The sequence below is a fragment of the Gopherus flavomarginatus genome, chromosome 3 (assembly GCF_025201925.1).
Source record: "Gopherus flavomarginatus isolate rGopFla2 chromosome 3, rGopFla2.mat.asm, whole genome shotgun sequence".
In the NCBI taxonomy this organism is placed as follows: Eukaryota; Metazoa; Chordata; order Testudines; family Testudinidae; genus Gopherus; species Gopherus flavomarginatus.
The window spans coordinates 194,187,032-194,214,641 of record NC_066619.1 but is presented as its reverse complement, the minus strand read 5'-3'; the positions used below and the strand labels follow the sequence as shown (position 1 = coordinate 194,214,641).

The window sequence follows — 27,610 nt, the reverse complement described above, 5'->3', positions numbered from 1 at the left end:
CCGCATAGACGCTGCGGCCGGGGTGCGCGGAGCCGCTCGCTCCGCGGGCTCCAGGGGGAGACAGGGCGAGCGCGGACACCCCGCAGGGCGCCCGGCGGCCCCGGCCATGGACAGCGATGAGGACACGCTGGAGGAGACCGTGGAAGGTAACCGGGCCCCGCAGACCGGGTCCCCGCGGCTCGCTGTCAGCCCCGCGCTGCCGAGCGGCCGCCCCAGGCACGGCTCTGCCCGCCGCAGCCTGCGAGCGGCGCACGCAGCAGCCGGGCCCGGGACACCTGGGGTGGGGGCAAGTTTGGGGGCGGGCAGAGCCGGTCTGCGCAGTGCGAGCGCCCCCTCCCCCCGTCTGGCCTTGGCGTGCGGGGGCCAGCACGTGGCACGCCTGGGCTGCGCGCCTCCTCCCAGCCCGGGCCCCGCTGCCCTGTCCTTGGGGCCGGGGCGCTCGCCAGCTCCGCCGAGCCGAGCCGAGCCGCATCGGCCCCCCGCATGCGTGAAGAGCAGCGGGGCGGTGTTTCCTCTGTAAGGAGCCGCTTTTTGTTTTCACGACATTTTAAAACAAGTGCTCGAAGCAGCTGTTTATAGCGAAGCAAGAGCTCGGGGGGGTAGAAGGCTTCGGATGGTATCTGATGCCTTGGAAAACTTAGCAGAGCCACGGAGGAGAACGGATAGTGCCTAGTTTGTTGCTAGTCTATTTATACTTTTTTTGAGGGGCCGTGGAGGAGCCACTTGTTGTTCAGTTAAATATATCGCTGCTGTTCCTAAATGCAGGCTGCCCTGTAGATCTTTAGGGTCTGATCCTTCAAATAGTTAAGCACCCGAGTAACTACTCAGTGGGGCTGAGTACAGTTACTTCCGTGTTGTGTTTGAAGGCCTGGGCCTCTAGTACCTTGTATTCTATAGTATGGGCTATCCCAATGGTAGTACACGCATTTCAATTTAAATAGAATTGTCAAATGTTAAGATCTTGGAGACTTTTTAGAAAGGACCTAGTTTACATGGCAAATTTAGGAACAGATTCTGTTTGGTACTGTATTACACCAGTTTACATCCAGTCAATCTGCATTGACTTCAGTGAACTTATTCTATTTTGACACCATTTGACCTGAAACAAGAAGTAAGTGTATGTGGCATCTAGTTTGTGTTTAATTTCAAGTAATTGGATTTGATTCTCTGTAGTCTTGCACCTAGTGTAGTCTTGCACCCAGGAGCGGCGCCAGGGTTTTTGGCACCCTAGGCGCAGGGCCGGCTCGCCGGTCCCGCGGCTCTGGTGGGCCTGCCGCAGGTGTGCCTGCAGGAGGTCCACTGAAGCCACGGGACCAGTGGACTGTCCGCAGGAACACCTGCGGGAGGTCCACCGGAGCAGTCTGCCGCCCTCCCAAATCCTGGTGCCCTAGGTGACCACCTAGGTCGCCTAAATGGAAGCGCCGGCCCTGCTTGCACCTGCATTCTGGGTAGTGTCTTATCCTGATTTGCACACATTTTGCATTGGTGGAAATGACTAGAAAAAGTGCAAGACAACAGAGAATCAGGCCCACATTTTTGGAGGAGAGTGTATAAAACAACGGCTCCGTGTACATATTAAAGATCATCACAGCCAACATTTCCACTCTCATATTCCCCATTTTTGTGTCGTATGGAGTGCACCAGTTAGTTGCTTTCTTCCGCTTCAGAGACGACTGCGTTTTAGCAATAGTGTGGCATATTTCTAGTGATTCTTAAGTTATTTGAGGTCCTTCAGCATGAAAGGCACTATGTAATGTAAAATATTATTAGCCTTCTCCTCCTCACAGCGCACACACACTCTGCAATATAAAAATTGACAATGTTTTGGCTTGAAGATGCAGGACAAAACTAACTAATACATATTAAATTAAATAAAATAATGGAGATACTCTTTGTATTACAGGAGCATTCACAGGCCCAGATGACAGTGGGCCCCATTGTTCTGGTCTCTAAATCCCTACACATAGGTAGAGACGGTCCCTACCCTGAAGAGCTTACTGTGTAAAGAGACAAGGGAGACAAAGGTTGGAAGGTGGAACTGGAACAGACAGTGAAAAGCCCAGGGTCACACAGCAGATCAGTAGCACATCTGGAATAGAATCCAGGTCTCCTGACTCCCAGTCCAGTATCCTATCCTTGGGCCCCAGTGCCTCCCCAAAGCTAACCACCTGGTGGGCACATTTTAAGACCAGAGAAGAGTTTTGAGGCTGAGATACAGACCTTAAAAAGGAGACATTTGTGATGTCAAAGCTATTCCAGAATTTCCTATATTAGCACAAATGGTGTCCCTATCCGCAACATAGACATTTAGGGAGATAGTCAGGATTTGGCTTGTGAAGCTCTTAAGTAAAATTTGCCAGCTGAAAACAGAGAGCCCATTCCTGGTCACAGCTCTTACTACCAAGAGGAGTCCTAGGTACTCAGATATCATGGTTAACAGCACAGTGTTGGAATTTGTGTGTTGCAGGATACAACTAACTCCCATGAGTCACTGGCAGGTTACTTGTATCTCGTGGCAGGCAGTAAATATGTGATAGTGTTTGCTGTACAGCTGCTACTAGAATCTGGTCTTATTACATAGATATAAGTGATTGGATATTTTAGCAATGGGGGCTATGCAAAACTCATAGATTATATAGGAACTTTAAATTGCAAGGGGGAATAGAGGGGTTTCTTAAAGTGATGGATAGTGTGGATGTGATGTGTAGACCGTCTCTGCTTATATGTGTACCTGTGAACGAAGTTGGTATTATATCCTTGCCAAAAAATGTTTGTAATGAGGCTATTTTTAATTGTGCTAGGCATCATGATACTGTTTCTGATATAGCTAGTTCCTATGCAGCACATTATGGTTTCATACAATGACTTATTTCTCTGTGTGCTCAGGTGAGTTTTGAAGGTAACAGAGGGATTGGTTGACAGAGGGATTGCTTTTGAGTGACATTAGGGACTTCCTTTTTGCCCTTACCTGAGGCCTAGAACTAAGAATGAGATCATACCCAGGTCTGCTGCTGCCTGACCATACAGACCACTACTACTAGACCACCAGGCTGGTCTTCATGTGTTTTAGTCTCTTATTGACCCTGTTGTTGTTTTGTATTGTAGCCTTGTACAAAGGCTTCAGTTGTGACTGGAGGTCTATTGTGCTACATGCTTTACAAACCCACAGAAAGAGAGGTCACGGCTCTGAAGAGTTTACTATCTAGAGAAGATACAAGAATCTTGATAATGTCCAAAAGAGGGAAGGAAGCAAAAACTCTCTCTGACTTTTACAAATGGGTAGGGGCAATTGAGAAGAAGAAATAAAATGTTCCATTTTGGTCCCACTATAATCAGTGAGACTTTTGCGGTTGACTTCAGTAGGCATTGGACTGACTTGTAAGACCTGGTGTATATTCGAAAGGTTGCACCAGTGTAACTAAGCTTAAAATTGATTTGCCTTAGGTTAAGGCGGGCTGGATTTAAATTTTCCCCCCTCTTGCTGCTTCTGATGTAAAAGTAATGTTAGAGAAGAATTGGACCCCCTATGTCATGTCTGAAGTTAGAACTCAAGTTCATGGCTCTCACTTTGTACAGAGGCCACTAGACTGCTGGTCTCTGTTAAAATCACTGGGAGAATATGCCACCTACTGCACAAAAATTCTGGCATGTATAATCTACATAAACATACATTAATGACAGTTTTATTTGTTTTTGCACTCCAGTGGCATCTTCACCACACTGAACAAATATTTTGTTGCAGTACAGTGTGCACAGTTTGACTTAACCTGAGAAGTGTAAATATTTTCTCCTCAGTACTTTAAAACAATCTTGCTCTTCTGTCAGGAATTAGTTGTACTTTCTTACAGTTTGTCTATATGGGAAAGTTAAATCAATGTAAACAAAGCTGTGAATTTAAGCCCATATAGTTACACTAGTATAGCTCATTTTGTGAGCACTTTTACTCTGGTATAAGAGGGTTGTGTTTTTTTTTTTTCTGGTTTAGTTTGTAAATAGGAAAAAGCCGCTCTTATTCTGGAATCTAGGTGTCCACACTGTTATACTGGTGTAACTAGTAAACAGTTTCCCATGTAGACAAACCCTTATTCATTCTCTCTTTCACTCACCCCCACCCCCAAAGGGCCAGGAGCTTGCCTTTTTTCCACTGGGTTGGAGAGAAGCATGCTTGCCTCTTTTTAAAAACATTCCCTCCTACTTACTAGTAATACATTTTGATTTTAGTAATCTAATATTTTTACAATGTAACTTATTTTTCACCGTTCACACACTCACTACCTTTTCTCACTACTCTCAGCTTGAAGATGACATAACCTGCTCTGTTTAGTCAACTTCAGCTTTTTTCAAACTTGCTCATACTTAATTGGGTTTCTACCCACAGCAGATCCTCTCCTGGGCATCTCCTTTCCAATGTAGACTCCATACTCTCTCTGGCGCTTCTTGGAGAACCCAGATCTGTGAGTAAGCTTGTTGCAACCTGTCTCCAGCACAATGGAGTTTTGGCTGTGCCAGCTTGGTGTTACAGAGCTAACGCAGCCAGCCTATCAGCAACTCAAGAGCTCTCCTCTGGCCTATGCCAGCCCTGCCTTTGCCCTGCAGCTTGACATTATTTACACCTCAGCCCCTGTGTCCCTTCAGTGTCCTCCTGTGGTATCCAGCCGCTGATCACTAGGTACTTACAGAAATACCAGATCCTTCATTCCCAAAGGAGCAGTATACCCCAGTTTACCAATCTGACTTTAGCCCACACAGAACACTTTAATTCGATTATAGTAAAACAAAAAGGAAACTTATTTAAGAAAGAAGAGAGATTTACATAGAAATAAGTGTGAGTGGTGGAAACAAATAGTTACATACAATAAAATGTGAACTAGGGCCTAAACTTAAATCCTGCGACCAATAGATGTGTTTTTCCCAATGGGCATGATTATTTGTTACCTTATAGCTCCTTTGTGTGAGCTAGTCTGGGGTGAAAGGTCCATAGGACGGGCATAGTAAGTATTGCCATCCCCAAATGTTCAAAAATCTTGAGTCATGTTCAGCAAAAATCATGAGATTTGCTTTAAAATCGTGAGGTTATGTAAAAACAATAGATGTGGTCTTTTTATTTGCCTTCTGCTTTTTTGAGCTTTTAGGGTACACTGAGGTCACATTTTGAAACTTTCTCCAGAGCTACAAGGACTAAATCTTACTTTTTCTTTAAGAACAAAGGCTGAAATCATCACACATTCCCGTGACTCCAGGAGCTGGCGCTTTAAGAAAACAATAATTATCATGTAAAAGCAGCAGAGTCCTGTGGCACCTTATAGACTAACAGACGTATTAGAGCATGAGCTTTCGTGGGTGAATACCAACTTCGTCAGATGCATCACCCACGAAATGCTCTGGTTTTCCAAAAACTGAGAAAAGTGAAAACTGACAGACCTTCATCAGTTTACACAGCTGCACTTCTGAATCCTGTGGGCAGTAGTGAAAGTAGGAGGCATTAGATCTGATTCATGCTGCTGCTCGGGAAAGTTCTGAGCAACAGTGGAAGCAGATGCTGAAACTGTTTGCTAGAGAGGAAGCCCAGAATCAGAAGCTGAGGTGGTTTAGATTAGCAGAGACTTGCCATGCTCTCCACTCTGAGCAGCTGGAAGCTGTGGAATAGCAGAGGTGTAATGGAATGGTCAGATCCGGCTGGGAGGACAAGGGCGGGTGGGTGTTCAAATCAGACAGTTCCCAGCTGGAGTCTACAAAGCAGTGAACTTCTCAAGCACCCTCCCAGTTCCCAGCAGCCGTGGAAAGGATTTGTTTTTTTTTTTTCACCTGGATATTGCCTGTAGACAGTGGGGCCCCATGTGATCATCTTCTGGCTTTTTAGATGTTTGTTTCTGTTTGCTTAAGGGGGGAGGTGGAAGAAGCAGGGAAAGGGATAGTGGAGAGCCTTTGAGGAGAAATGGGAAAGACTGAAAATACAGGAGAGGAGGTAAAGCACACAGTGTAGGAAGAGAGAAGCTTAAAAAGGGTGAAGGAAGAGAGGAAAAACAGATAATGAAAACAGTAGAAAAAGATGCACTGTGATCCGTTCTAATAAAGCAAAGAGGAAAAAGGGACATAAAGCTTGGAAGGGAAAGGAGGTATAACTTGAGCAAGCAAGGCATAGTAAATTACGCTTACAGTGTGCTAAATAGAAAGTAGTCTGATTTGTCACAACGAGAGTAAATAATAAACGTTACAAAGCATGTGTTTTTGTTTGTTTACATTTCAGGGGATGTGGTTTGGCTGCAAAGGGATTTTTTTCACTCTGGCTAGTAGGATTTGTCTTTGGGCTCGTACGTGTTGAGCATATTCTTCAAGATGTACACGTTTTTAAAAAAACAAACAGTTGTATGAGTTAGAAATCTTGAATCCGTTCCAGTGGCATGCAGGAGAAATACTTCTAGGTAGTGGCTCTTTTTTAAGTTGCTTGAACACAATACAGTGTGGGCAGTACTTAGCTGAGAAGTGTGTCATCTTATCCCATCAACTACTCTATCTTGGCTCCCCTCCCCACAAAGATTTTTGTAACGGGTTGTTGCCATGAAGAAACTGGCTACAAATAGTCCTGAATAGCTCTGGTCCATTTTTTTTTTAAATATTTTAACTAGTAGTTCTGTTAAAATCAATATTTTGGGGAGCAACAACATAGAGAAGGGAGATTACATATTGATGATGATATGTGATTTCAGACCTGTTCTGATATCTTTGCTATCTTTTTGTTTTGTTGTTTTTGCTTCAGGGCTTCTGGATGATGATGGGTTGCCACATGGGTTCTGTACAGTCACCTATTCGTCCACAGACAGATTTGAGGGAAACTTCGTGCATGGAGAAAAGAACGGCCGTGGCAAGTTCTTCTTTTTTGATGGAAGGTAAACATTGGCTCTTTGCTTGTCTTCCATTTGTTTTTCTCCTGTTTACACCAGTATGTAACTAATTTTGTGTGGGTGGGGGGGTATATGTGTTCCTTGTTCCAACAGCTGCTTTCCCACGAGAGCTTTAGTTGGATAGTTTCTTTATTGTGTGCTGGCTAGAGTAACAGCCAGTGTCTCCATCTGTTTGTGAACTCTGAAAATAATGGAGTGACCCCAGGGACTGCTCCTTAATAGGAGAGTCAAGTCACTGTGGCCCTGTTTAATATTAAAGCTTTAAATTAATTCAAGACTTCAAAAAGTCTTATGATTTTAACTCCATACATGGTGGTTTAAAAACCTGCTGACAACTATTTTCCAGGCTGGTTCAGCGGGCTTATTTGTATTATGGTAGTGCCCAGAGGCTCCATTTGGGATTGTGGCCACATATTGCTGGGCCCATACAAAGATCTAGAAAGACATGGGCTCTGCACAGAAGAGCTTACAATCTAATTAGTCCTGAAACTTGTTTAGTGGACACTGTATTGTCTAGTGGTTAAAATACTGGACTGAATTAAATACAGCTTTTATTCCCAGCTCTTTGATCTTGTAAAAATAGTTTGACCTCTCTTTTCAGAAATGCACTTACAATTGCCACTGTTTTTAGTGGGGGTTACACTGTGAAAATCAGGCTAGTTTCTTCATCTGTAAAAAGTGGAAAGTCTCCATTACTTTACTGTTCCTAGCCATTTCTTCCCCTACTCCCCGCCCCTTTCCTCACAAATTGGTCTTGTACCTCTCTTTGCTGTTGTTCAGTAATTTCCTCAGAAGGCACAGCTGATATACAAAATGACATCATTCTTGGTTTTTGCAGCTGTGTAGTGCTATGAATAGTGGAGGTGAAACTGACCCCCAAAGTCTTGTCAATTCCATTCTGCTTATGCTTGGCAAAGTTCTGAGCAGCAGCCAGAGGTATTGGAGCTGCCTGTCAGCTAATTCAGGAATGCAGCATGGCATTGTTTTACACGTAGTTCACGCTGGGAAGTTTATTTTCCCAGCCATTAGGGCCTGTAACCTTATTTTTCTAAATGATTTTTCTAAAGAATAAGTTGTACAGAAATGGATTTTCATGGGCCTGCATGCTCATTAGGGAAACATTATTTGTCGCTAGCAATTGGCCATTTCAAGACCTGTTGGGAGTGACTGAAAAATATTACTAACAGCTGGCATATGTCAAATCAGGTTTGATTTCTCAGTGGAAGCTTCAGTGTAAACATAATACTTATTGGAAGTCTCAACAGAGAGGCCAAAGATTGTCTAGGTATGGAAACTGAGCAACTGTTTTTTACTCTGAGAAGTGGTCCCTCCAAATGGCAGGGTGTACGCAGGGTTGCACTGGAAGCCTGAACTTCCCTGTGTTTATGCCATGTCTTTTCTGTGATTCTTCAAAGCTGTCAGCCCAGCACCTTTCATGAGCATCAAATTCTTTGAAAAACAAAACAGTTCGCTGTTGTACATTTTTGGTAACTGCCAAACCAAAATTAAACAAAATAGTCTGAGTATATTTTTTAAACAGTTTTCTGTACTGTGGATAGGGGAAAGCTAACGAAAAAGGATGCTGCACCCAAAAGTTCATGGTTTAAATACCTGGAGGGGTGGGGAGGGATAGGAAGGTTGATTTGTTTCTTTAAGGATTTTTTTCTTAAACAAGGAATTACGTCAGATTTTCTGCTCCCCTGGCTTCATCAAAACTGTCATTTTCCTGCTCCCTGTGTTCATCAGAGCTCACTCTTTCTGTCATGGCTCCCAAAACACCCCACCCCTTATACTCTTGTGTGCTTTAGCACAAGTTAATTGTTTTTGGCTAAGCCCAGACACGTTTCCTCCATGGCCAGTTTCCATTGCAGTCCTGCCAGTGAAGGTTGACAACTGCACTATAGCTCTGCTGTTCAAGAGTAGGTTGTTCCTACAGAACCCTGGATAGGGCCCATATGCAACATTACAAATTATGTTTGTCGTCTTTTTTTTTTTTTTTGGATAGGGGAATAAAATGGTCCAAACCAGCATGTGGGTATTTAGCAGAAGTAAACCTTTTCGCTCATTGTCAGCATTGCTGTCCAATCTCTCTCACTTATTTAAAGAAGTGAGAGAGATTGGATCAAATTTTCATTTTGTAGAAAATTGACCGTGTTATTTTGCAAAGAATGAAATTTCAATTCCAGCCAGGAGCAGCGCCAGAGTTTCTGGCATCCTAGGCAGAATTTGGGGGCATTTTGTGCGCTCCCCACGGGGTGCACGGGAGCTTCCGGTTCCACTCCGATCACGCTGCCGAAGAAGGACCCTCCACCGAAATGCCGCAGGCGACAGCGGCAGTCATTGAGCTGCTCAATTGCCTGCTGCTGTTTTCCGTGGCACATTGGCAGAAGGTCCTTCTTCGGCGGTGTGACGGGAGCAGAACCGGAAGCTCCCGCGCGCCCCGTGGGGAGCGTACAAAATGCAGCCCCCCGAATCCTGGCACCCTAGGCAACCGCCTAGGGTTGCCTAATGGAAGCGCCAACCCTGACTCCAGCATGCTCCACATTTTGTATTGGATACTTTACTTTTACACTAACCTTTGTCTGAGAGCATTTTGAGAAATCTTTGGCATAAGCACTGTGAGCAGAAAAGTGTTGGTTGTCATTGAACAACTGCTCTTCTCCATGGAACTGGAAACATTTTCTAAACTGGCACTTCTCTACCAAGGTCTGAGAGCAGTGTTACAAAAGGGAAAGTTTGAAGCCTATTTGTTTGGGAATTACTAGAAGTGGGGAAGCTTGAGTCATCACTGAGCATAGAGATGAAGGGTGAGAGGTTGGCATTTTTAAATTGTAAAGAGAAATCCCAGAGACTTGAGTTGGAGAAAATGAGGAGTGGGGGAGACAAACAACCTCCCCCAAATCTTTCTAAGATTTATAGAGCTGTTGTGATGTCAGTGACCTGGGGCTTTAACATTTTAATTTGTTATAATAACTACTGCTGAAAATGTGCTTGACACAATGTGAAGGTGACTCCTCCCCTGAGGAGCTTACATTCTTAAAATTCAGGCATTCTTTGCATGTTCAGCTGCCAGGAAGATTTAGGAATCTGATTTTTACTGGAGCTAGAAACAAGCAGGGGAAACTAACACTTTATACACTAGGAAAATGGCCCGTGGTTGACAACAACTAGTCCTCTATGCTTGTATTGAATGTCCTGTCCTTGTTGAAGAAGGTTTGACTCTGTCTATTTTAGTAGCCAAACCATTGTTATCCCCAGCGGCTTTTCCTTAGCCTTCCGTCAACTGACATTTGGAATGAACAGGTTCGTTTCCTTTTGCAGATAAACCTCAAGTCCTAGTGCAATCTGAAATACTGAGTTGTGGGCGTCTTGCTTTTGCATTGTATCAGCAAAAGTATCTTTCTTGCAAGGGGACAAACACTGTAGAAGTAAAGAAGGGAAACTTCAGAAACTCGAGAGTTACTTTGATGAAGCCCATGTCCAACAACAATAAAGCAAATATTTGAAGTCTTCTGAAACACATGGAGTCTTATTCCCAGATGGACTGTTGTGCTTTCACCATAGATGTCATTGCATTTTAAGATAAATTATGTAGACAATATCATTAGACGTTAAGTAGTTAACAGTTAATATCTTAATTAAATATATTGAGGCAAAGTAGACACTCTTAAAAATGTTAGCTTGCAAGGAAAGTGACATTATAATAAGGAATTTTTATTAAATCTCTAATTGTTAGTTTCTCTCAGCATTGTTTTCTAAAAAGGGAAACAAATTACAGCATATTCTAGGTCTGAGTATTATTGCTACTCTTTTAAAGGTATTGAAAGAGAAAAGTGATGTGAAATCAGTGACTCACTAGCGAAATGCTGTATGAGTTTTGCTTCACAATGTATATTACTTTACAATAGCGCTGTGTGTGTGTGTGTGTGTGTGTGTGTAATAGTGCTGTCAATTAATCTCAATTAACTCGTGATAAACTCAAAAAAATTAATCACGATTAAAAAAATTAATTGTGATGAATCGTGGTTTCAATCGCACTGTTAAACAATAGAATACCAATTGACATTTATTAAGTATTTTGGATGTTTTTCTACATTTTCAAATATATTGATTTCAATTACAACACATAAGAGAAAGTGTACACTGCCCACTTCATATTATTAATTTTTATTACAAATATTTGCACTGTAGGAATGATAAACAAAAGAAACAGTATTTTTTCAATTCACCTCCAATGCAGTCTCTTTTTATTGTGAAAGTACAACCTACAAATGTAGATTTTTTTGTTTATTACATAACTGCACTCAAAAACAAAACAATGCAAAACTTTAGAGCCTACAAGTCCACTCAGTCCTACTCTTGTTCAACCAATCGCTAAGACAAAGAAGTTTCTTTATGTTTATGGAGATGCTGCTGCCCACTTCTTATTTACAGTGTCACCAGAAAGTGAGAACAGGCATTCGCATAAGACTTTTGTAGCCGGTATTGCAAGGTACTTAAGTGTGTCCCTTCATGCTTCGGCCACCATTCCAAAGGACACGCTTCCATGCTGATGATGTTTGTTTAAAAAAAAGAATGAGTTAATAAAATTTGTGACTAAACTCCTAGGAGGAGAATTGTATGTCTCTTGCTCTGTTTTATCTGCATTCTGCCATCTATTTTATGTTATAGCAGTCTCAGATAATGACCCAGCACATATTGTTCATTTTAAGAACGCTTTTGCTGCAGATTTGACAAAATACAAAGAAGATACCAATGTGAGATTTCTAAAGATAGCTGCAGCACTCAACCCAAGATTTAAGAATCAGAAGTGCCTTCCAAAATCTGAAAGGGATGAGGTGTGGAGCGTGCTTTCAGAAGTCTTAAAAGAGCAACACTCTGATACAGAAACTATAGAACAATCTTCTGTTGTTGGCATCTGACTTAGATAATGAAAATGAACATGCTTCGGTCTGCACTGCTTTGGATTATTATCGAGCAGAACCCATCATCAGCATGGATGCATGTCCTCTGGAATGGTGGTTGAAGCATGAATGGACATATGAATCTTTAGCGTATCTAGCATGTAAACTATCTTGCAACGCCGGCTACAACAGGGCCACGTGAACACTTGTTCTCATTTTTCACATGACATTGTAAACAAGAAGTGGGCAGCATTAGCTCCTGCAAATGTAAACAAACTTGTTTGAGCGATTTGCTGAATGAGAAATAGGACTGAGTGGACTTGCATGCTCTAAAGTTTTATATTTTTTTTGGTTTTGAATGTAGTTACTTTTTGTACATAATTCTACATATGTAAGTTCAACCTTCATGACCAAGAGATTGCACTACAGTCAGGGGCGGCTCCAGGCCCCAGCATGCCAAGCACGTGCTTGGGGCGGCATGCCACGTGGGGCGCTCTGCCAGTTGCCGGGAGGGCAGCAGGCAGGTAGCGTGCCTGCAGGGGGTCCACTGGAGCCGCGGGACTGGTGACTGGCAGAGCACCCCCCGCGGCATGCCGCCGTGCTTGGAGCGGCGAAATGTCTAGAACTGCCCCTGACTACAGTACTTGTATTAGGTGAATTAAAAAATGCTATTTTGTTTTTTACAGTTCAGATATTTGTAATAAAAAAAATAGTGAGCACTGTACACTTTGTATTCTGTTATAATTGAAATCAATATATTTGAAACCTCGAAAACATCCAAAAATATTTTAATAAATGGTATTCTATTATTGTTTAACAGCGCGAGTAATCACAATTAATCAGTTGATAGCCCTAATTAAAAACAAAATGACAGTGATTCTGGGAAATCTGGTGCAGGCAGCTATTAAATATGCTGTTGACATGAACTAACACCGGGCTGGTAGTATGTTAGGGCTTGTCTACACTTAAAGCGTTGCAGCAGTGCAGCTGCTGGCCTACGCTGACAGGAGAGCTTCTCCTTTTGGTATAGGTACTCCACCTCCCCGAGAGGCAGTAGCTATGTTGTTGGGAGAAGGTCTCCCATCGACATAGCGCTGTCTACACTGGGGGTTAGATCAGTATAACTACGTTGCTTAGGCATGTGGAGTATCCACACCCTGAGCGCCGTAAGTTGGTAGTGTAGACTAAGACTACTTTACACTACCGTGGTAAGTCGACCTAAGCTACTCAACTCCAGCTACATGAATAACGTAGCTGGAGTTGACGTAGCTTAGGTCAACTTACCACAGGGTCCACACTACATTGGGTCAATGGGAGACGCTTTCCTGTCGACTTACCTTACTCTTCCTGTTTGGGTCAACTAGAGTACTGGGGTCAACTGGAGAGCGATCTGCGATCAATTTAGTGGATCTTCACTAGACCAGCTAAATCAGCCCTGGTGCATCAGTTCCCAGAGCATCGATCCAGGGGGTAGTGTAGACATAGCCTTAGAATTGCATGACACTGAAGAGATGGGATCTGAAGGTCTGAGCATAGAGTTAGAAGGGAGAAAATCCTAATCCAAAAGCAGTCTGCACTAACAATAATTCCCTCTTTAGCCTTGGATAAATCACTTCATCTCTCTTCCTCACTGTCTCCATCTATAAAACGTAGCAGTGTGGATCAAGAATGCGGAATCAGTACAACGGAAAGATTAACATCTTTGAAGTGCTTGGACAATGAAAGTACAACATAAATGCTTAGTGTTATTTAGCTAGAGAATTCAGTGGAGGCGAGCTTTTTTTTTTTAAATGTTTTTTATTTGGAGTTTTAAAATTATATACAATATGCTGCCCAGATTTTAAGCAGAGGGTGAAGGTTGTACTGATTATATTGTTCAGCTCTCAAGAGCTCTGTTGAAAAGAGGGGGACAACTACACTATTTGTCTTTCTCTTGCTTACCAGCACACTGGAAGGGTATTATGTCGATGATGCTCTCCAAGGCCAGGGACTCTACACATATGAGGATGGAGGAGTTCTTCATGGCACACATGTGGATGGAGAACTTAATGGACCTGCCCAGGAATATGACATTGATGGACGACTAATATTCAAAGGGCAGTACAAAGATAATATTCGACATGGCGTGTGTTGGATATATTACCCGGTAAGCCTGATCTCCTGCTTTCTTTGTTGAAGAATAAAAGAAGGGCACAGGAGCCATATAGGCTGTAATCTGTTACTGCTATGTGGCCTAGGGAGGAAGCTTCTTTCTAGCTGCTGCAAGACATTTTGCTAGACCTGGCTCCATGAACTTGGCTTAGAGAATAAGGTTTATTCTCTATGACAGCTCCTTTAGGGCTGAAAAGTACCTAGTTCCAGAAAATGGCAAGGGTTTCCTGTTTCTGTCTCTTAAGAAAATGCTGGGACTTTTTTCTTTGGGAATCTTTGTCTTCTGGGGAATATTTTAAAATGTGCTAAATTATAGACAGTACAGTAGTGTTCCTTCTTTTTTTTTTTTTTTTTTTTTTTTTTTTAACTCATGAATAGCCCTATTCAGCAGTCCCTGCTTAAGGCACTCAAGTCAATAGAAATTTTGCCTGAGTACGTACTGAGTAGGGCCGGAAGTTACCAGGTACGGCACATTTGTGTGTAGAATGCCACCAAAGGTCCTAAAAACTTTGGGGGTGGAAAATGAAAGGCAGTGTTGGAGTGGAAGACTTCTGGACAAAATTATCTACCCAGTAGATTGAATTCTCTCTAGGCAAGGGGCAGTCTCCTTCTGTGTTACGTCTGTATGCATATTTAGTTATTTAGATCCCCTCAAACGCTGTGACCATTGGGTATTCTTAGAGGAATTAAAAACCTAGCTTACCTAATTCACAGACTGGACAGTAGTAGCTAAAACTATAATTGAGGCTGCCAGGGAAATACCAATGGCAATTACCAGTGATAAAGAAAAGAGTGCAAGTGAAAGCAAAAAATTAAATACACCTGGCTGTGAAAATCACATACTTTTCCTTCAACTTCCTAATGATAGAACTCAGCTGCAAGTCCTGGAAAGTTCATTTCTAACAGCCTGGCTAGCATTAATTGTCAGGATGGAATATAGAATGAAAAGTGATCTCTAAGATGCCGTTTTTGCTCCAAAAATAACTGTTTAAATGTAGCTGTTGTCAAAACATGCTGTAATATCGTTTTTTCGTATCTGTATGGACAGAAAACATGTAACATCCTTAAGCCATACCCATGTTTAAACATAGATAGATAGTTTTGTCTCGAAGACTAGGCCTTAGTTGGGCAGTATGGTATGGTACATAATCCAGTGTGTCTCTCTGTATGGCATTCCTGCTGCCAGCAAGGATTAAGCCAAGCCTAGGAGAAATCTCCCCCATAATTGATGAGCTGTAATTTTGGGGATGGAAGGTGCAAAATATACCCATCACTGGGAGTTATAACCCGTTTAAGCTCCGTGGTATTCAGTAGGTAAGCTCTTATAGGCAGCTCTGGACTGACACTGGCACAGCAGCAGTATCTCACACTGAAATGACGGGGTTGGGGTGGAAGAAAGAAGAGCTGAAAAGGGCAGAGGCTTACATTTCTGGGAGCTGTCAACAGGAGATGGAGGAGGTGGGATACCTAGGGGGTCTTTTTTCTTGAAAACTTTGAAAAATAAATGCAGTTTGGAAGCATTGATAGCAAACAAAATAATTACTCATAACTCTCGTTAGTCTCTTGTTTTTCTTTCCTTTTGTTCAGGTGAGTTGATCTTATTTATTGCTCCTGCCACTTCTTTCCACCTGAATACTGGAAGTGGTGATTCAAAGTCTGCAACTGACAAGGCACACTCTCTGGGGTTTTGGTATTCCACTCTCCCTACCTCTCCAGTTTTCTTGATGGTTTTTTCCCCCCATTGTCCGCTTTTCTCTCTCCCCAAATTCATTGCCTTTCCTCTAGTTTCTTCTCTCACTATCTCCATTGTAGTTCTTATTCTGTTCTTTCCTTCCAGCTCCACTTCTAATTACTTCCCACACCTCCAACATACATCCTTAATGCTTTATAGGCTCCAGTCCTCTGATGTACCATCGCATAACAATATATAAAGCAGCTGTACTGAATACAAAGCAGCACTTCCTCTTCCTCTCTCTCCCCCCTATCCCCAGCACCGAACCATTTTTGCAAAATTGACAAGGCAGGAGGCTTTAGGTTTTTAGTGCCCTGGGCCACTGCCTAGCTCTGCTACCCCTACTTGTTTGAAATCTCAATGTTTGTTTCAAATGAAAGGAAAGTCCTTGCGGTTTCTACTTACCTACTGGGCAGAAGGCCTAATTTAGATCTTACACTGGTTTTTCTGGTGTAATTCCATTGTTTGGAATTACTCCTGGCACAGAAATAATGAAGTGAGTTTTAATTCACACCTTTTGTTGTTTGTGTGCCTCTGTGTGGACACACTTGATTTGGAATAAGTGTCTTATGTTAATCAAGGCTCTATAGATTCCTTACAAACTAGTTCTAACCCTATCAGTAAATTACGTCAAGCAACTTCTCCAATACTTTACTTTTATAGCTAGCTCTTTATTACATATTATAATTAAAAACTTTTTTTCTTTTGGACACTCTTTCAGGATGGAGGCAGCCTTGTAGGAGAAGTGAATGAAGAAGGGGAGATGACAGGGGAAAAAATAGCCTATGTGTATCCTGATGAGAAGACTGCATATTATGGAAGGTTCATAGATGGAGAAATGATAGAAGCAAAACTAGCAACTCTTACATCTGTAGAGGAGGGAAAGCCACACTTTGAACTGGTACCAGGCAGTAAGTTCAGTTGATGTGCAGCTTGTACACTGACAAAAAATATATCCTCTTTGGTCAGTGTGTGTCAGCCTCTTTCTTCACCTCAGTCCCCATACTCTGAATATTACACTGGAGGGTGTGTAAGGTCTGACTGGTGAGGAGGAATTGATTATTAGGGAGAACACCAGATTTTTTTCTATTACAGAACATTCGTGAGGACTTTTATAAGTTAGGTAGGGGTGGGTGTGTATTTCCAGTGTTGTCCACTGGTCTGAAAAAGGCAGAAATGTTGTGGGAGGGGAAGGCTGAGGAACACTCTGTGTGGAATCTTCCCCATCCTATTCACTCCTTTAAATTCACCTTTTTCCCTATGCCAGCTGGAAAATTAGCTAATAATGACTCTTTGTGTTGACAGACACATTGTTGAAATGAGCAAACAAACAAAAAGCAAGGAAGGGTCATGATTCAGTCCAAACTATATTGCTTTCTATTGGGTTTGTTTGTACAAATCAGTACTAGCACTGTTGGGTGCCATTAGATAGTGCATTAATAGAGAGCGTGGGACATAGACATCAGAATTAATAAGTTTGATTCGATAAGAAAGAATCCGATTCACTATTGCCCTGCAACTTGTGTAGTCGTTTACACCAGTTTGTGCGTAAAATGCTAAACGTAAGAGTGATAGTATCTTACACCAATTCAGTACTGCGGTAAACAATTACATAAGGTGTAGGGCTATGGTGAATTGACCCCTTAGTGTTTTGGGGTGTTTCTTTCATTGCTGTTGACTTTTTTCCAGTTGTGGACAGGACAGGATCATTAGTAGAAATATGAACTATCCTAGCACTGTTACTTTTGTGCCCCAAAGATTTATGTAATTAAACAGTCTGGAAATAGGAACCTAAACGTTAGGAAAAAAGGGGAAAAACAGGCCAGAGGACGGCAGTGACCTTTTGTTTTTAAATATTGTAGATAAATCTTTGCATAGCACAATTAAAAAGAAGAAAATCCAGCTGAGAGGGTACAATTTGTGCTTTGTAAATAGGATACAACTACACTCTGTGTGAAAAGCTGAAAGAAGAGATCCATTTTTAGAACTTTGTTACCATGGACAACCGCTTTTTATCAAACTTTCAAATACTCAGCTTTTCCCTGCCTTTTCCACCTGCATCTTAATTTTGCCCCCAAATAAACATCAGACAGTTGATTATATAAGTATGCAAGAATTTAGACTTTAAAAGGGCTTAATTGTCAGAGAGTGGATGCTCAGCACTTCCTCAAAGTCAGGCCCATGTAAGGTGTCCAAGTTGGGGGCACAAATCATTAGTCATTTTTTAAAAAACTGGGCCCTAATTTTAATAATCAGAGAGATCCTCCTTTTATTTTTTAAGCTCTTCTATATAAGATATGCTATTTTCAGTTGCCTGGGAAGAGAAAAATCAAGGAGTAACTGTCTGAGGGTTCAGGTATTTTGTTTTCAGTGCAGCTCTATATAATATCCTTTTTAAGTATGTTTCTTCTTTTTTTCATCTCATTATCTTTCAGACTTAATTTGTTTTTGAATGTCTTGAATGCTTGTCCCTCTAACAAAAGAGAAAAATGCTTTTAATATTGTCCATTAATTTAATTCCTGTATTGATTTATTTTTAGGCCCAGTATACAGTTTTGATAAATCTACTTCATCTTGCATTTCTACAAATGCACTTCTTCCTGATCCTTACGAGTCAGAGAGGTAGAACTTTTCTTTTTCCATTTAAAATCTTTCAGTAAACTTCTTGGTCTGCTGTGCATTTAGGGACCTGATCCTGCAAACCCTTACTCACAGGAACAATTGCAGGACTAGTCAGGTGTCTAAGGGTTTGCCAGGTTGGGCCTTTAACTTGACTGATGGGGAGCACAGACGTAATTGAATCTAAGTTTCTTTTGGATTTACATAGAAAAACTGGCAATCTAGTAGACAGAACATGGACATAATATACTTTTGGGTAACATCTTGAAAGTGACTTTAAAAAAATATAGCTGCAAAATCACATTCAGTGAAGTCCAGAACTCTTCACTAAGGGCCGTACCTACAAGGTACAGTTCAAGGGGAGTTGCGGTTGCTCAGCATCTTATAGGATCTGGCACAAATACACTGTTCCCTTTTTCAGAACACAGAATCAGTCTCAAATTGATGTGTATGCCAAGCATAGTGATTCAGGTTGGGTCAAATTCTGCTCATCTGAGTAGTCTTGTTGATCAGAATAAAGTGAGCAGGATTGGGATTATTATGTAATAAAGTAGAAAGCCCTGGGGAAAGAGGAGACTGTCCATTTCAAACCTCGACTGTTGACATGCCATGTTTCTCTACGGAATGCTGGATTCCAGTCAGTCACTAACATCACCTTTTTATATTTCTCAATGTACAGCATGTAGAACTGTTTGTGTCATCACTGCCTTAATCCTATTGATTTTACAAGGTTTTGCTGTGTACTTGCTGGCAATCCTCTTCTGGCATTATAAACTTCTAAATGTGTGATATAGCAAAAGGTTCTTAGTGACTGTTGTTTAGAAACGTGGCGTTCTAGGGCCTGATCCTGAGAATGCTTTCTCAAGTGAGTAGTCCTTGCACACGAGTAGTCCCATTGAATTTCAATGGGACTAGTCATGGGGTGAGGATTGGCGGTCCCTGCATGTTTAACCATCATTAGAGGGAGAGTGGAAAATGGTCATCAGCTGAACATAAAATTTAATTATAAGTAATTTATTTTTCCTAAGAATTGTGTCCTAAGAAAAGTCCTTCTATTTCTCTAATAATAAAATGTTGTTAGGCTTTGGGTTCTTTTGCCTTTGCATTTTCTAAAGGGCATGAACTACTAATCTCTGCACCAGTAGCTGTAGTAGTAATACTGTGTAGAGAATTGCAAATGTGATAACGAGAAAATATCCAATTTCTACCCTCTTTTTTTATTTTCTAGGATATATGTTGATGCATCTCTCATTTCCAATGCTGGTGAAGGATTATTTTCTAAAATAGCAGCAGGATCGCACACGGTTATGTCATTTTACAATGGAGTGCGAATTACACACCAGGAGGTAAGGCAGGGAGCGGAAGGGAACCAGTCTGAATTTTGTTTGCTTTTTTTTTTTTTTTTTTGAATGTTTTCTTGTAAGATTTTTTTTTTCTGTGAGTCTATCTAAGTGTGCTTACTGGAACTTTTGAAAACAAATAAAATGTGACCAGACATGCTGGGTTTTTACCTTGCAAATCAGGTGGACAGCAGAGATTGGGCCCTCAACGAAAACACAATAGCCCTGGATGATGAAACAGTCATAGATGTGCCAGAGCCTTACAACCATGCCACCAAGTATTGTGCCTCGCTGGGGCATAAGGCCAACCACTCCTTTACTCCTAATTGCATCTATGACCCGTAAGTATTAGCCTGTCTTTCAGACCAAACACTGCAGAGGTGAGATTGTTACACTGAAGTGCACTATGCTTGTACGATGTTTTGAGATGGCCGGATGTACTCTCTGGATCCAAGAGTCTTCCCTCAGGTTCACGTGCAGTCTCTGTGTACTAGAACTGAGACTTGCTCAACAACCCTAAACTTTGACGGCAGGTTCAGGCTTAGAATGATATTGCATGTTTGTTATGCGTTTGTGTCTGACCATTGATGCTCAGATACACAAAATACAGCATCCTTGGCTGAAACGTAAGGATAGGGCCATTTCTGCCTCACTCCTAGCATTTGACAGAGTATGTTTTACAGTGCATCATTTTGGAACATGAAGCATCAAAACTAAGAATTTTTCTAGTACTCTCCAGCAGCTGAAAACCTGTTTGACATCTACAAACATGTATAAGGAGGTACATATTTTAAAACAATATGGTGGTGGGGGAGGGGACATATGCTTTATAGCTTGTACGGACCAAACCTGTTTAACGTACCAGGGGCTCCTTGTATCCCTCCACTTCCCCCTCCCCCCAGCTCCCTGTGTGCCACCTTCCCATTCCCCCTCCGTTTCCAGGGACTCCTCGCAACTTCCTCCTCCAAATACCAGCAACTCTCTCTGGCCCCTGTTCCCTTTTTCTCCCACATCAGGGTCCACAGTCTCCCTCACCAGAGGTTTTGTGCCACCCACTCCAAGGTCCTCCTTCCTCCCACATGGCAGGGGTTCTGGGTGACCCATACTCTCCCCTCCACCCACAACAAGGTCCTCCATTCTTCCTCACATTCCTCCACACATACCCCCTTTCTATCTGAGATAAGTTATTCAGGGTTGTAACATTTTAAATGCTGTTTTGAGAATAGGCAGAGATAAAATAGGAGTATTGTTATGCTAGCACAGGGGTGGGCAAACTTTTTGGCCTGAAGGCCACATCTGGAAATAGAAATTGTATGGTGGGCCATGAATGCTCACAAAATTGGGGTTGGGGTGCGGGAGGGGGTGAAGGCTGTGTTTGGGGGTGCAGACTCTGGGGTTGGGGTCAGAAATGAAGAGTTCAGGGTGTGGGAGGGGGCTCTGGGCTGGGCGGAGGAGTGGGGTGCAGGGAGGAGTGAGGGCTGTGGGGTGGGACTGAGGATGAGGAGTTTGGTTTATAGGAGGGTACTCCAGGCTGGGATTGTGGAGTTCAGAGGGTGGGAGGGGGATCAGGGTTGGGGGAGGAGGTTGGGGTGTGGGGAGAGGCTCAGGAGTGCAGGCTTCGGGTGGCGCTTACCTCAAGCGGCTCCCAGAAGCAGTGGCATGTCCCTTCTCTGGCTCCTATGCAGAGATGTGACCAGGTGGCTCTGCACACTGCCTCATCTGCAGGCACAGCCGCTGCAGCTCCCATTGGAGCACGTAGGAGCTGGAGACGGGCCATGCCGCAGCTTCCAGGAGCCATGTGGAGCAGCCCCCGACCCCGCTTCCTAGGTGTTAGCTGGCAGATGTTAATGGGTGCCATCAAAAGGTGGGTTTTTTTGTTTGTTTGTTGATTTTTTTTCTCTATAGACCATTGCAGAGGCACTTGAGGCTTTGGCTGTTCTGAAGAGCTGGCAGGGGCTTCATGTATCTCCCATTTTTTTCCTCAACATCTATAGGGTTCTGGCCATTTATTCCTAGAAGATTCCCTGACATTTTGGAACATGTATCATGTGTAGCAATCAGAAGTGGTGTGCAAAAATCATTAAAGACAAATAGAGAGATGTTGAGTGTAAGACCTCTGCGAGTTTGGCTGAAAATATATGTAATTATGTTGTTAAATTGGCGAGGATTCAGAGAAGAGCACCGAGAATGATCAAAGGATTGGAAAAGATGCCATATAGTGATTAGACTCAAGGAGCTCAGTTGATTTAGCTTAACAAAGAGAAGGTTAAGAGGTGACTTAATCACAGTCTGTAAGTATCTACATGGGGAACAGAAATATGATAATAGGGCTTATTAGCCTAGCAGACAAAGGTATAAAAGATCTAATAGCTGGAAGTTGAAGCTAGGCAAATTCAGACTGGAAATAAGGCACAAAATGTTAACAATGAGGGTAATTAACCACTGGAACAACGTAAGTGGGGATTTTCTCCATCACTGGCAATCTTTAAATCAATATTGGATTTTTTTCTATAAGATACATTCTAGCTCAAACAGGAATTATTTTGGGGAGGTTCTATGGCCTCTGTTGTACAGGAGGTCAAACTAGATCAGCGTTGCTCAAATGTGGCCGCCAGGAGCTTTTCTTGTGGCCACATCCTCCTGGGCAGTGATGGGAGTGAGGGGCAAAGCAATGACTCCTCCCCTGAAGCACCAGCAGGGATTGGGTCCTGCCCTCCCACTGGAGAGACACATGCTGGAGGAGCAGGTTTCTAGTGAGTTCCTCACCTTCCCTGGAGTGGTGGGCAGGAGGCTCCAGCTCTGGACTCACCCTCATCCATTCCCCCCCGATCCCCACTACCTCCTTCAGCCCCCCTGTCCATTCTCCCCATCGCCTCTAGCCCCCACTGCCTTCCTGCTCACCTCCCCATCCAGGGCTTCATTTGTTCCTGGGCATGCCAGGGTTGAGTAAATCTGCTGCTGTGAAAAGTGATATTTGTATGTTTGTTAATATCACTTTTCACAGCAGAAGACTTACTAGATAGCAAGTCTTTAAAAAAGCAACCAAAAAAGCAAAATAAACAACAAAAAAGACAAGAACGTGCAAAGTACCTTATTTGTATTTCTATTCTTTTTAGGTCTAGTAAAGAATAGAGAGAAGTGTACGTTATTTTTATTAGTCTGCAAAAAATCCCAACATAAATAAATTGCAATCATTTGGACATGTACAGTATATGCGCATATTTATTTGTCTGTCTTAAACTTAATTAGGAATTTTAGTTAAAATTATAACAGCGGCCACCAGCAAGAGTTGGTGGCTGCACTCTAAAGCCACCAAAAAATTAGTTGTGAGAACCCCTGGACTAGATGATCACCCTTAGAATCTGTTAATTGAATAATATTTTGAATTCATTGAATCAACCTACCCAGACAAAAAGGAGTACATACAGGAAAGGCGAATTAAAAAAACTCATGACTGTACTCTTTCACGTCTCTAGAGTGAATTCTGCACATCCAATCAATATTTGTTTTCACGTGAACAATGAAGAAGCAATAGTACTGCATGCTCGGCTCTCTTTTGCCTGATTTTGAGCCCAAGACCTTTGGTTCTTTTCAAACTTCTGCATTATATTAAAGGGGGGGCACTCTTAGAAAAAATTGACAGTTAAAATAGTTTGGTAATGTCAACTGTTCGTGGGAAACAGGGATATCTTCTATACAAAGTGCTGTCAAAGTGAAGTTTAAAAAAAATCCACAAATTTTTTTTCCCCCAAAGTTATAGTACTCTTTTGTTACCTACAACTGGGTCGGACACTTGCAGATTAAAAAAAAACGCCTTGCTTACAGCAAGTCCCTGGAGAAGATGAGCGGAAGTGTGCTCTTGTAAAACATTTAGTAAATAACCTATACTAGATAAACATGGATGATTGACTTCCCCTGTTGCAAATAATATTCATTGTTGTCCTATTATGAAGGTAGTTGCAAGTCCTGCACAAATCAGTGACTACTTTTTTGATACCATAAATATTTTACAGGAAATTTTGAGAATACCCAAGTCATAGTTTGAGTTGTTTTTTTGATGTAACATGACACAGTATTTGAAGCCTTTTTTAAATCTTACACCAGAGTAAGTCTTGAAGTTCAAAGCAGTAACTCCTTGAACAAATTCTTAAGATTTATGTAACTCAAAGTTTCATAAATATTGCGAAGTGCCAAACAACTCTTTGAGACACAAGACTTATTTCATGGCTTAAATATTAATTTGAGGGTTTTTTAAAAAGAGTCTGTGTGGCAGGGAATTGTGAATTTACATTTGAAGGTTTAGTATAAAAATATATCTATAGTTTACTAAAGGGCTAAAATTTACAGTGCATACTCCTTGTTTAGGTTTGTTCATCCTCGTTTTGGGCCAGTCAAGTGTATACGCACCATCAGGGCTGTGGAGAAGGATGAAGAACTAACAGTGGCTTATGGATATGATCACAATCCCATCGGGCAGAATGGGCCAGAAGCACCAGAATGGTACCGGTTGGAACTGAAAGCCTTCCAGGCTGCCCAGCAGAAGTGAAATGCAGGCAAATACTCAGTTCAGCAAACTGAAATAGAAACTTTGATCTATGCACTACCTTTATACTAAAAACTTGACAACCAGGGATTTGTTCATGCTGTTGCATCATAACCTTTCATTCAATGTTAGAAATAAGTTTCTTGCATATTAACTAGGTTTGACTGCGTTATTCATAGCAGATTTAAAATTAGCTAGTGTTGCACCAATCTTATCTGAATTATTAAATATTCTATACAAGGCAGAGTGATATTTTTAGTAGCTTTTATCTAATTCTGCACCATATGCAAAGATGCCAAAAGATTAGACAGAAAATGAAAAGATCATTCACTTTTAGTCAGCAGACTTCAGTGTTACTATTTCTACGGCCTAGGCATTACTGTGCAGCTGCATTTTACATACATGCCATTTGTGATGATAATAATATTTTGATATTCTCTAATAGTAGTGTAATTTGCCTTTTTAAACCTTTGATCTTTAAACCTTTGATCTTAATCTTGCAATAGAGCAGTTTATTTATTGGTGTATAGGAGGCTGGGTTTTTAATTCCCTCGTCCTCTTATCTGAGCATTTGTTCTTTCTACAAATCCTCTCTTGCAGGAGAAAACCTTTCTAACAAGTGAAAAAGGTTTGTGTACTTGAGAGAGAGTGCCGTGTATAGATCTCTGTGGCATTTTATATAAATAGTTTTAGTGACATTCATGTCCAAAACAAAAACTTGTTTGGCCTTTGGGGCTGGGATACACTGTTTAATTAAGATTATCGCACATGAATTAACATGTATTTGCATGAAGATGCTCAAAGAGGAGAAAGTGGGGTTTAACTTTATTATTTTTAAAGATTGACATTGAGGAACTGGTGCTGGAATTGTTTGTTTTGTATAGTGAGGGTGCTGAGAGCCATCAAACCAAACTAAACCATCTATATGACGGAAACCACTTCAAGCCAGGGGGTGCAGGAGACCCCCAGCACCCTTACTTCCAGCACCTATGTTCGGGGTGGGGGGAGCGTTGGATAGTGTCTAGGGGATTTCTTTCTGTCTCACTTACCAGAGCTACTAATTCTTAAGGTTGAATTCTGCCTTTGAAAGCATATTTCTCCTTTGAAGTCAGTAGAAGTGTATGCAACTGCAGGCAGAAGGTAGTCCTGGATTAGTATAGAGCAGGGGTGGGCAAACTTTTTGGCCTGAGGGCTGCATCAGGTTTCAGAAATTGTATAGAGGACCGGTTAGGGGAGGCTGTGCCTCCCCAAACAGCCAGGCGTGGCCCGGCCCCTGCCCCTTATCTGACCTTGACCCTGCTTCTTGTCCCGTGACACCCCCCAATCCCCTACCCCTAACTGCCCCCCGCCACCCCATCCAGCCCTCTTCTCCTTCCTGACTGCCCCTCGGGACCCGTTCCCAATCCAACTACTCCTTCTCCCTGACAGCCCCTGGAACTCCTTCCCCCATTCAACCCCCCATTCCCCGCCCTCTGACCACCCCCACCCCTGTCCACACCTCCAGCCCCGACCACCCACCGAATTCCCCTGTCCTCTATCCAACCCCCCACTCCCACTTCGGCCCCCTTACTGCACTGCCTGGAGCACCGGTGGCTGGTGGCGTGGCTGCACCAGACCAGCCACGCACCGCGCAGCACAGAGCACCGGATCAGGCCAGACTCTGCAGCTGCGCTACCCCAGGAGCTTGCAGTCCCGCCGCCCAGAGCATTGTGGCGGCGGTACAGTGAGCTGAGGCTGCAAGGGAGTGGCTAGGGGCTAGCCTCCTGGGCCAGGAGCTCAGGGGTTGGACAGAATGGTCCCACGGGCCGTAGTTTGCCCACTTCTGGTATAGAGGGTCACAGTCTTCACTAGTGTAACGTCTGCAGAGAATATGGCCCATACTGATCTTGTTCATTTTGAGGCATAGTAAATGAGTTGAGTGATAGGTGACATAGTAAGATTCAAATAGCAACTGCAAAAGGGGTTATGCTGAAAGACTGAAACAATGAATGTAAAAACATCAGTCGCTGTTGTTGAGACATTTAGAAAATGTCAACTTGTCTCATTTATAGATCTGCTTCAGCAGATAGCAGGGGCCCCTGAACGTTCATCTGGAAATTAACAAGTCTTGCCTAATGTTGTAGAAGAGATTAATAAAACCACCATTTCAGTTTAGATAATCCCAGCCTTCTTAGGGGGTCTACAATCCTGATGACCTTTTTGTTTGGGGGTTTTAAGTAGTTCAGGAACAGTTAAAATGCATTTGCAATACGTTTACTTTAAATGGGTAGAGAATTTTTGTGTGAGAGACATACAAAAATTTTAGGGAAAATTAGAACTAAATTTCTACAACAGCAGTAGCATCTTTGATCTATTGCTTTAAGAGATGAAAGCTATCCATCCAGTTTTCTTGGATCTGAAAACTAGTATGAATGCAGGTTTCCAATTCAAATAGGTGAAGGCATCTGACAGTCTAGGAACTAGATGTTTTTAGAGAATGCATTGGATGGACCAAAGACATTTTATGCTCTGTGAGGATCTTCAATGTGGTGTACATACAAAGTTAGGGAATTTAAGTAAGGCCCTCTTTAATTTGGGGCTCTGTTTATTTAGCTCATACAATTGTTGATCACAAAGCCTTTTCAGGACTTTGGCATTTAGGCTTGCACAGAAGCTAATCTTCAGTGGATGGGTCTATGCCATGGGTTCCATGGCACTCTCCCAGCAAAGATCAGAATGCAGGCTTTTCCAACACCCTCTCACTCTGGAGACTGTAGCCACATCGCTGTTTCTTCATCTATGGCAGGTGGTCTACATAGATGATATTTTGGTGACTCGGAGCTTGGGTATGCTGAGAGATAAAACTGATCCTCACACGTAGCAGAGAGTTGTCAAAGGCTGATTGACAATACCACTTCAGTAGATGACCCTCAAAAGGAAATATGAATGTTAGAACTATTCCTGCCTCCACATAAATCAACATTTTAAGAGCATCACAATGTTGAGGCGTAATTACTGCTTTATTAGAGGCATGTCTTCCTCTAAACTGTTGGAAGGGTGTAGAAATTAGGGTTGTGTTTCAATGGGAAACAAAAATGGTCTGGATGAACTCTACTATGAATGCATAGCAAACGGATTTGACTTGCTCTAGGTAATTGTCCATAGGGAGGTTGTTTACGTTTCCATGTCACTTGGAAAATCTTGCATAAAGTATTCTGTCTATTACAGTCCTCTTGCTTCACTTTGATCCCTGCTTCTGCTGTTTCCCATGAACTTTGTTCATGGAGGTGATCTGTTTTGTTTTTTAAGGCAAACATTAGACAAATGTTTTCTGCTAGTTACAGACTTGATTATTGTAGTGCAAAAATAGAGAATTAAGCCCTCAGATTGCCAAAATAATGGTCTTGTTTGTTTGTTCTAAAGCCATTCATTTTGGTATT

At 42.3% G+C, this 27,610-nt stretch overlaps 1 protein-coding gene across 1 annotated transcript; it reads left to right on the top strand.

Moving 5' to 3' along the window:
• Positions 1-26,558, top strand: SETD7 (SET domain containing 7, histone lysine methyltransferase). Its single transcript, XM_050946589.1, has 8 exons — positions 1-146; positions 6,758-6,887; positions 13,751-13,952; positions 16,411-16,600; positions 18,230-18,311; positions 19,537-19,654; positions 19,832-19,989; positions 24,014-26,558. Exons 1-8 carry the CDS (start codon positions 107-109, stop codon positions 24,192-24,194), a joined length of 1,101 nt encoding a protein of 366 aa, XP_050802546.1. The 5' UTR covers positions 1-106; the 3' UTR covers positions 24,195-26,558.
• Positions 26,559-27,610: the final 1,052 nt, after the last annotated feature.

What these genes read in the sequence shown, in the direction of transcription:
- SETD7 (XM_050946589.1), top strand. Translation starts at nt 107, where the DNA reads ATGGACAGCGATGAGGACACGCTGGAGGAGACCGTGGAAG. An exon ending in GCTGGAGGAGACCGTGGAAG is followed by an intron (nt 147 to 6,757) that starts GTAACCGGGCCC and finishes TTTTTGCTTCAG; the next exon opens with GGCTTCTGGATGATGATGGG. An exon ending in TGTGTTGGATATATTACCCG is followed by an intron (nt 13,953 to 16,410) that starts GTAAGCCTGATC and finishes ACACTCTTTCAG; the next exon opens with GATGGAGGCAGCCTTGTAGG.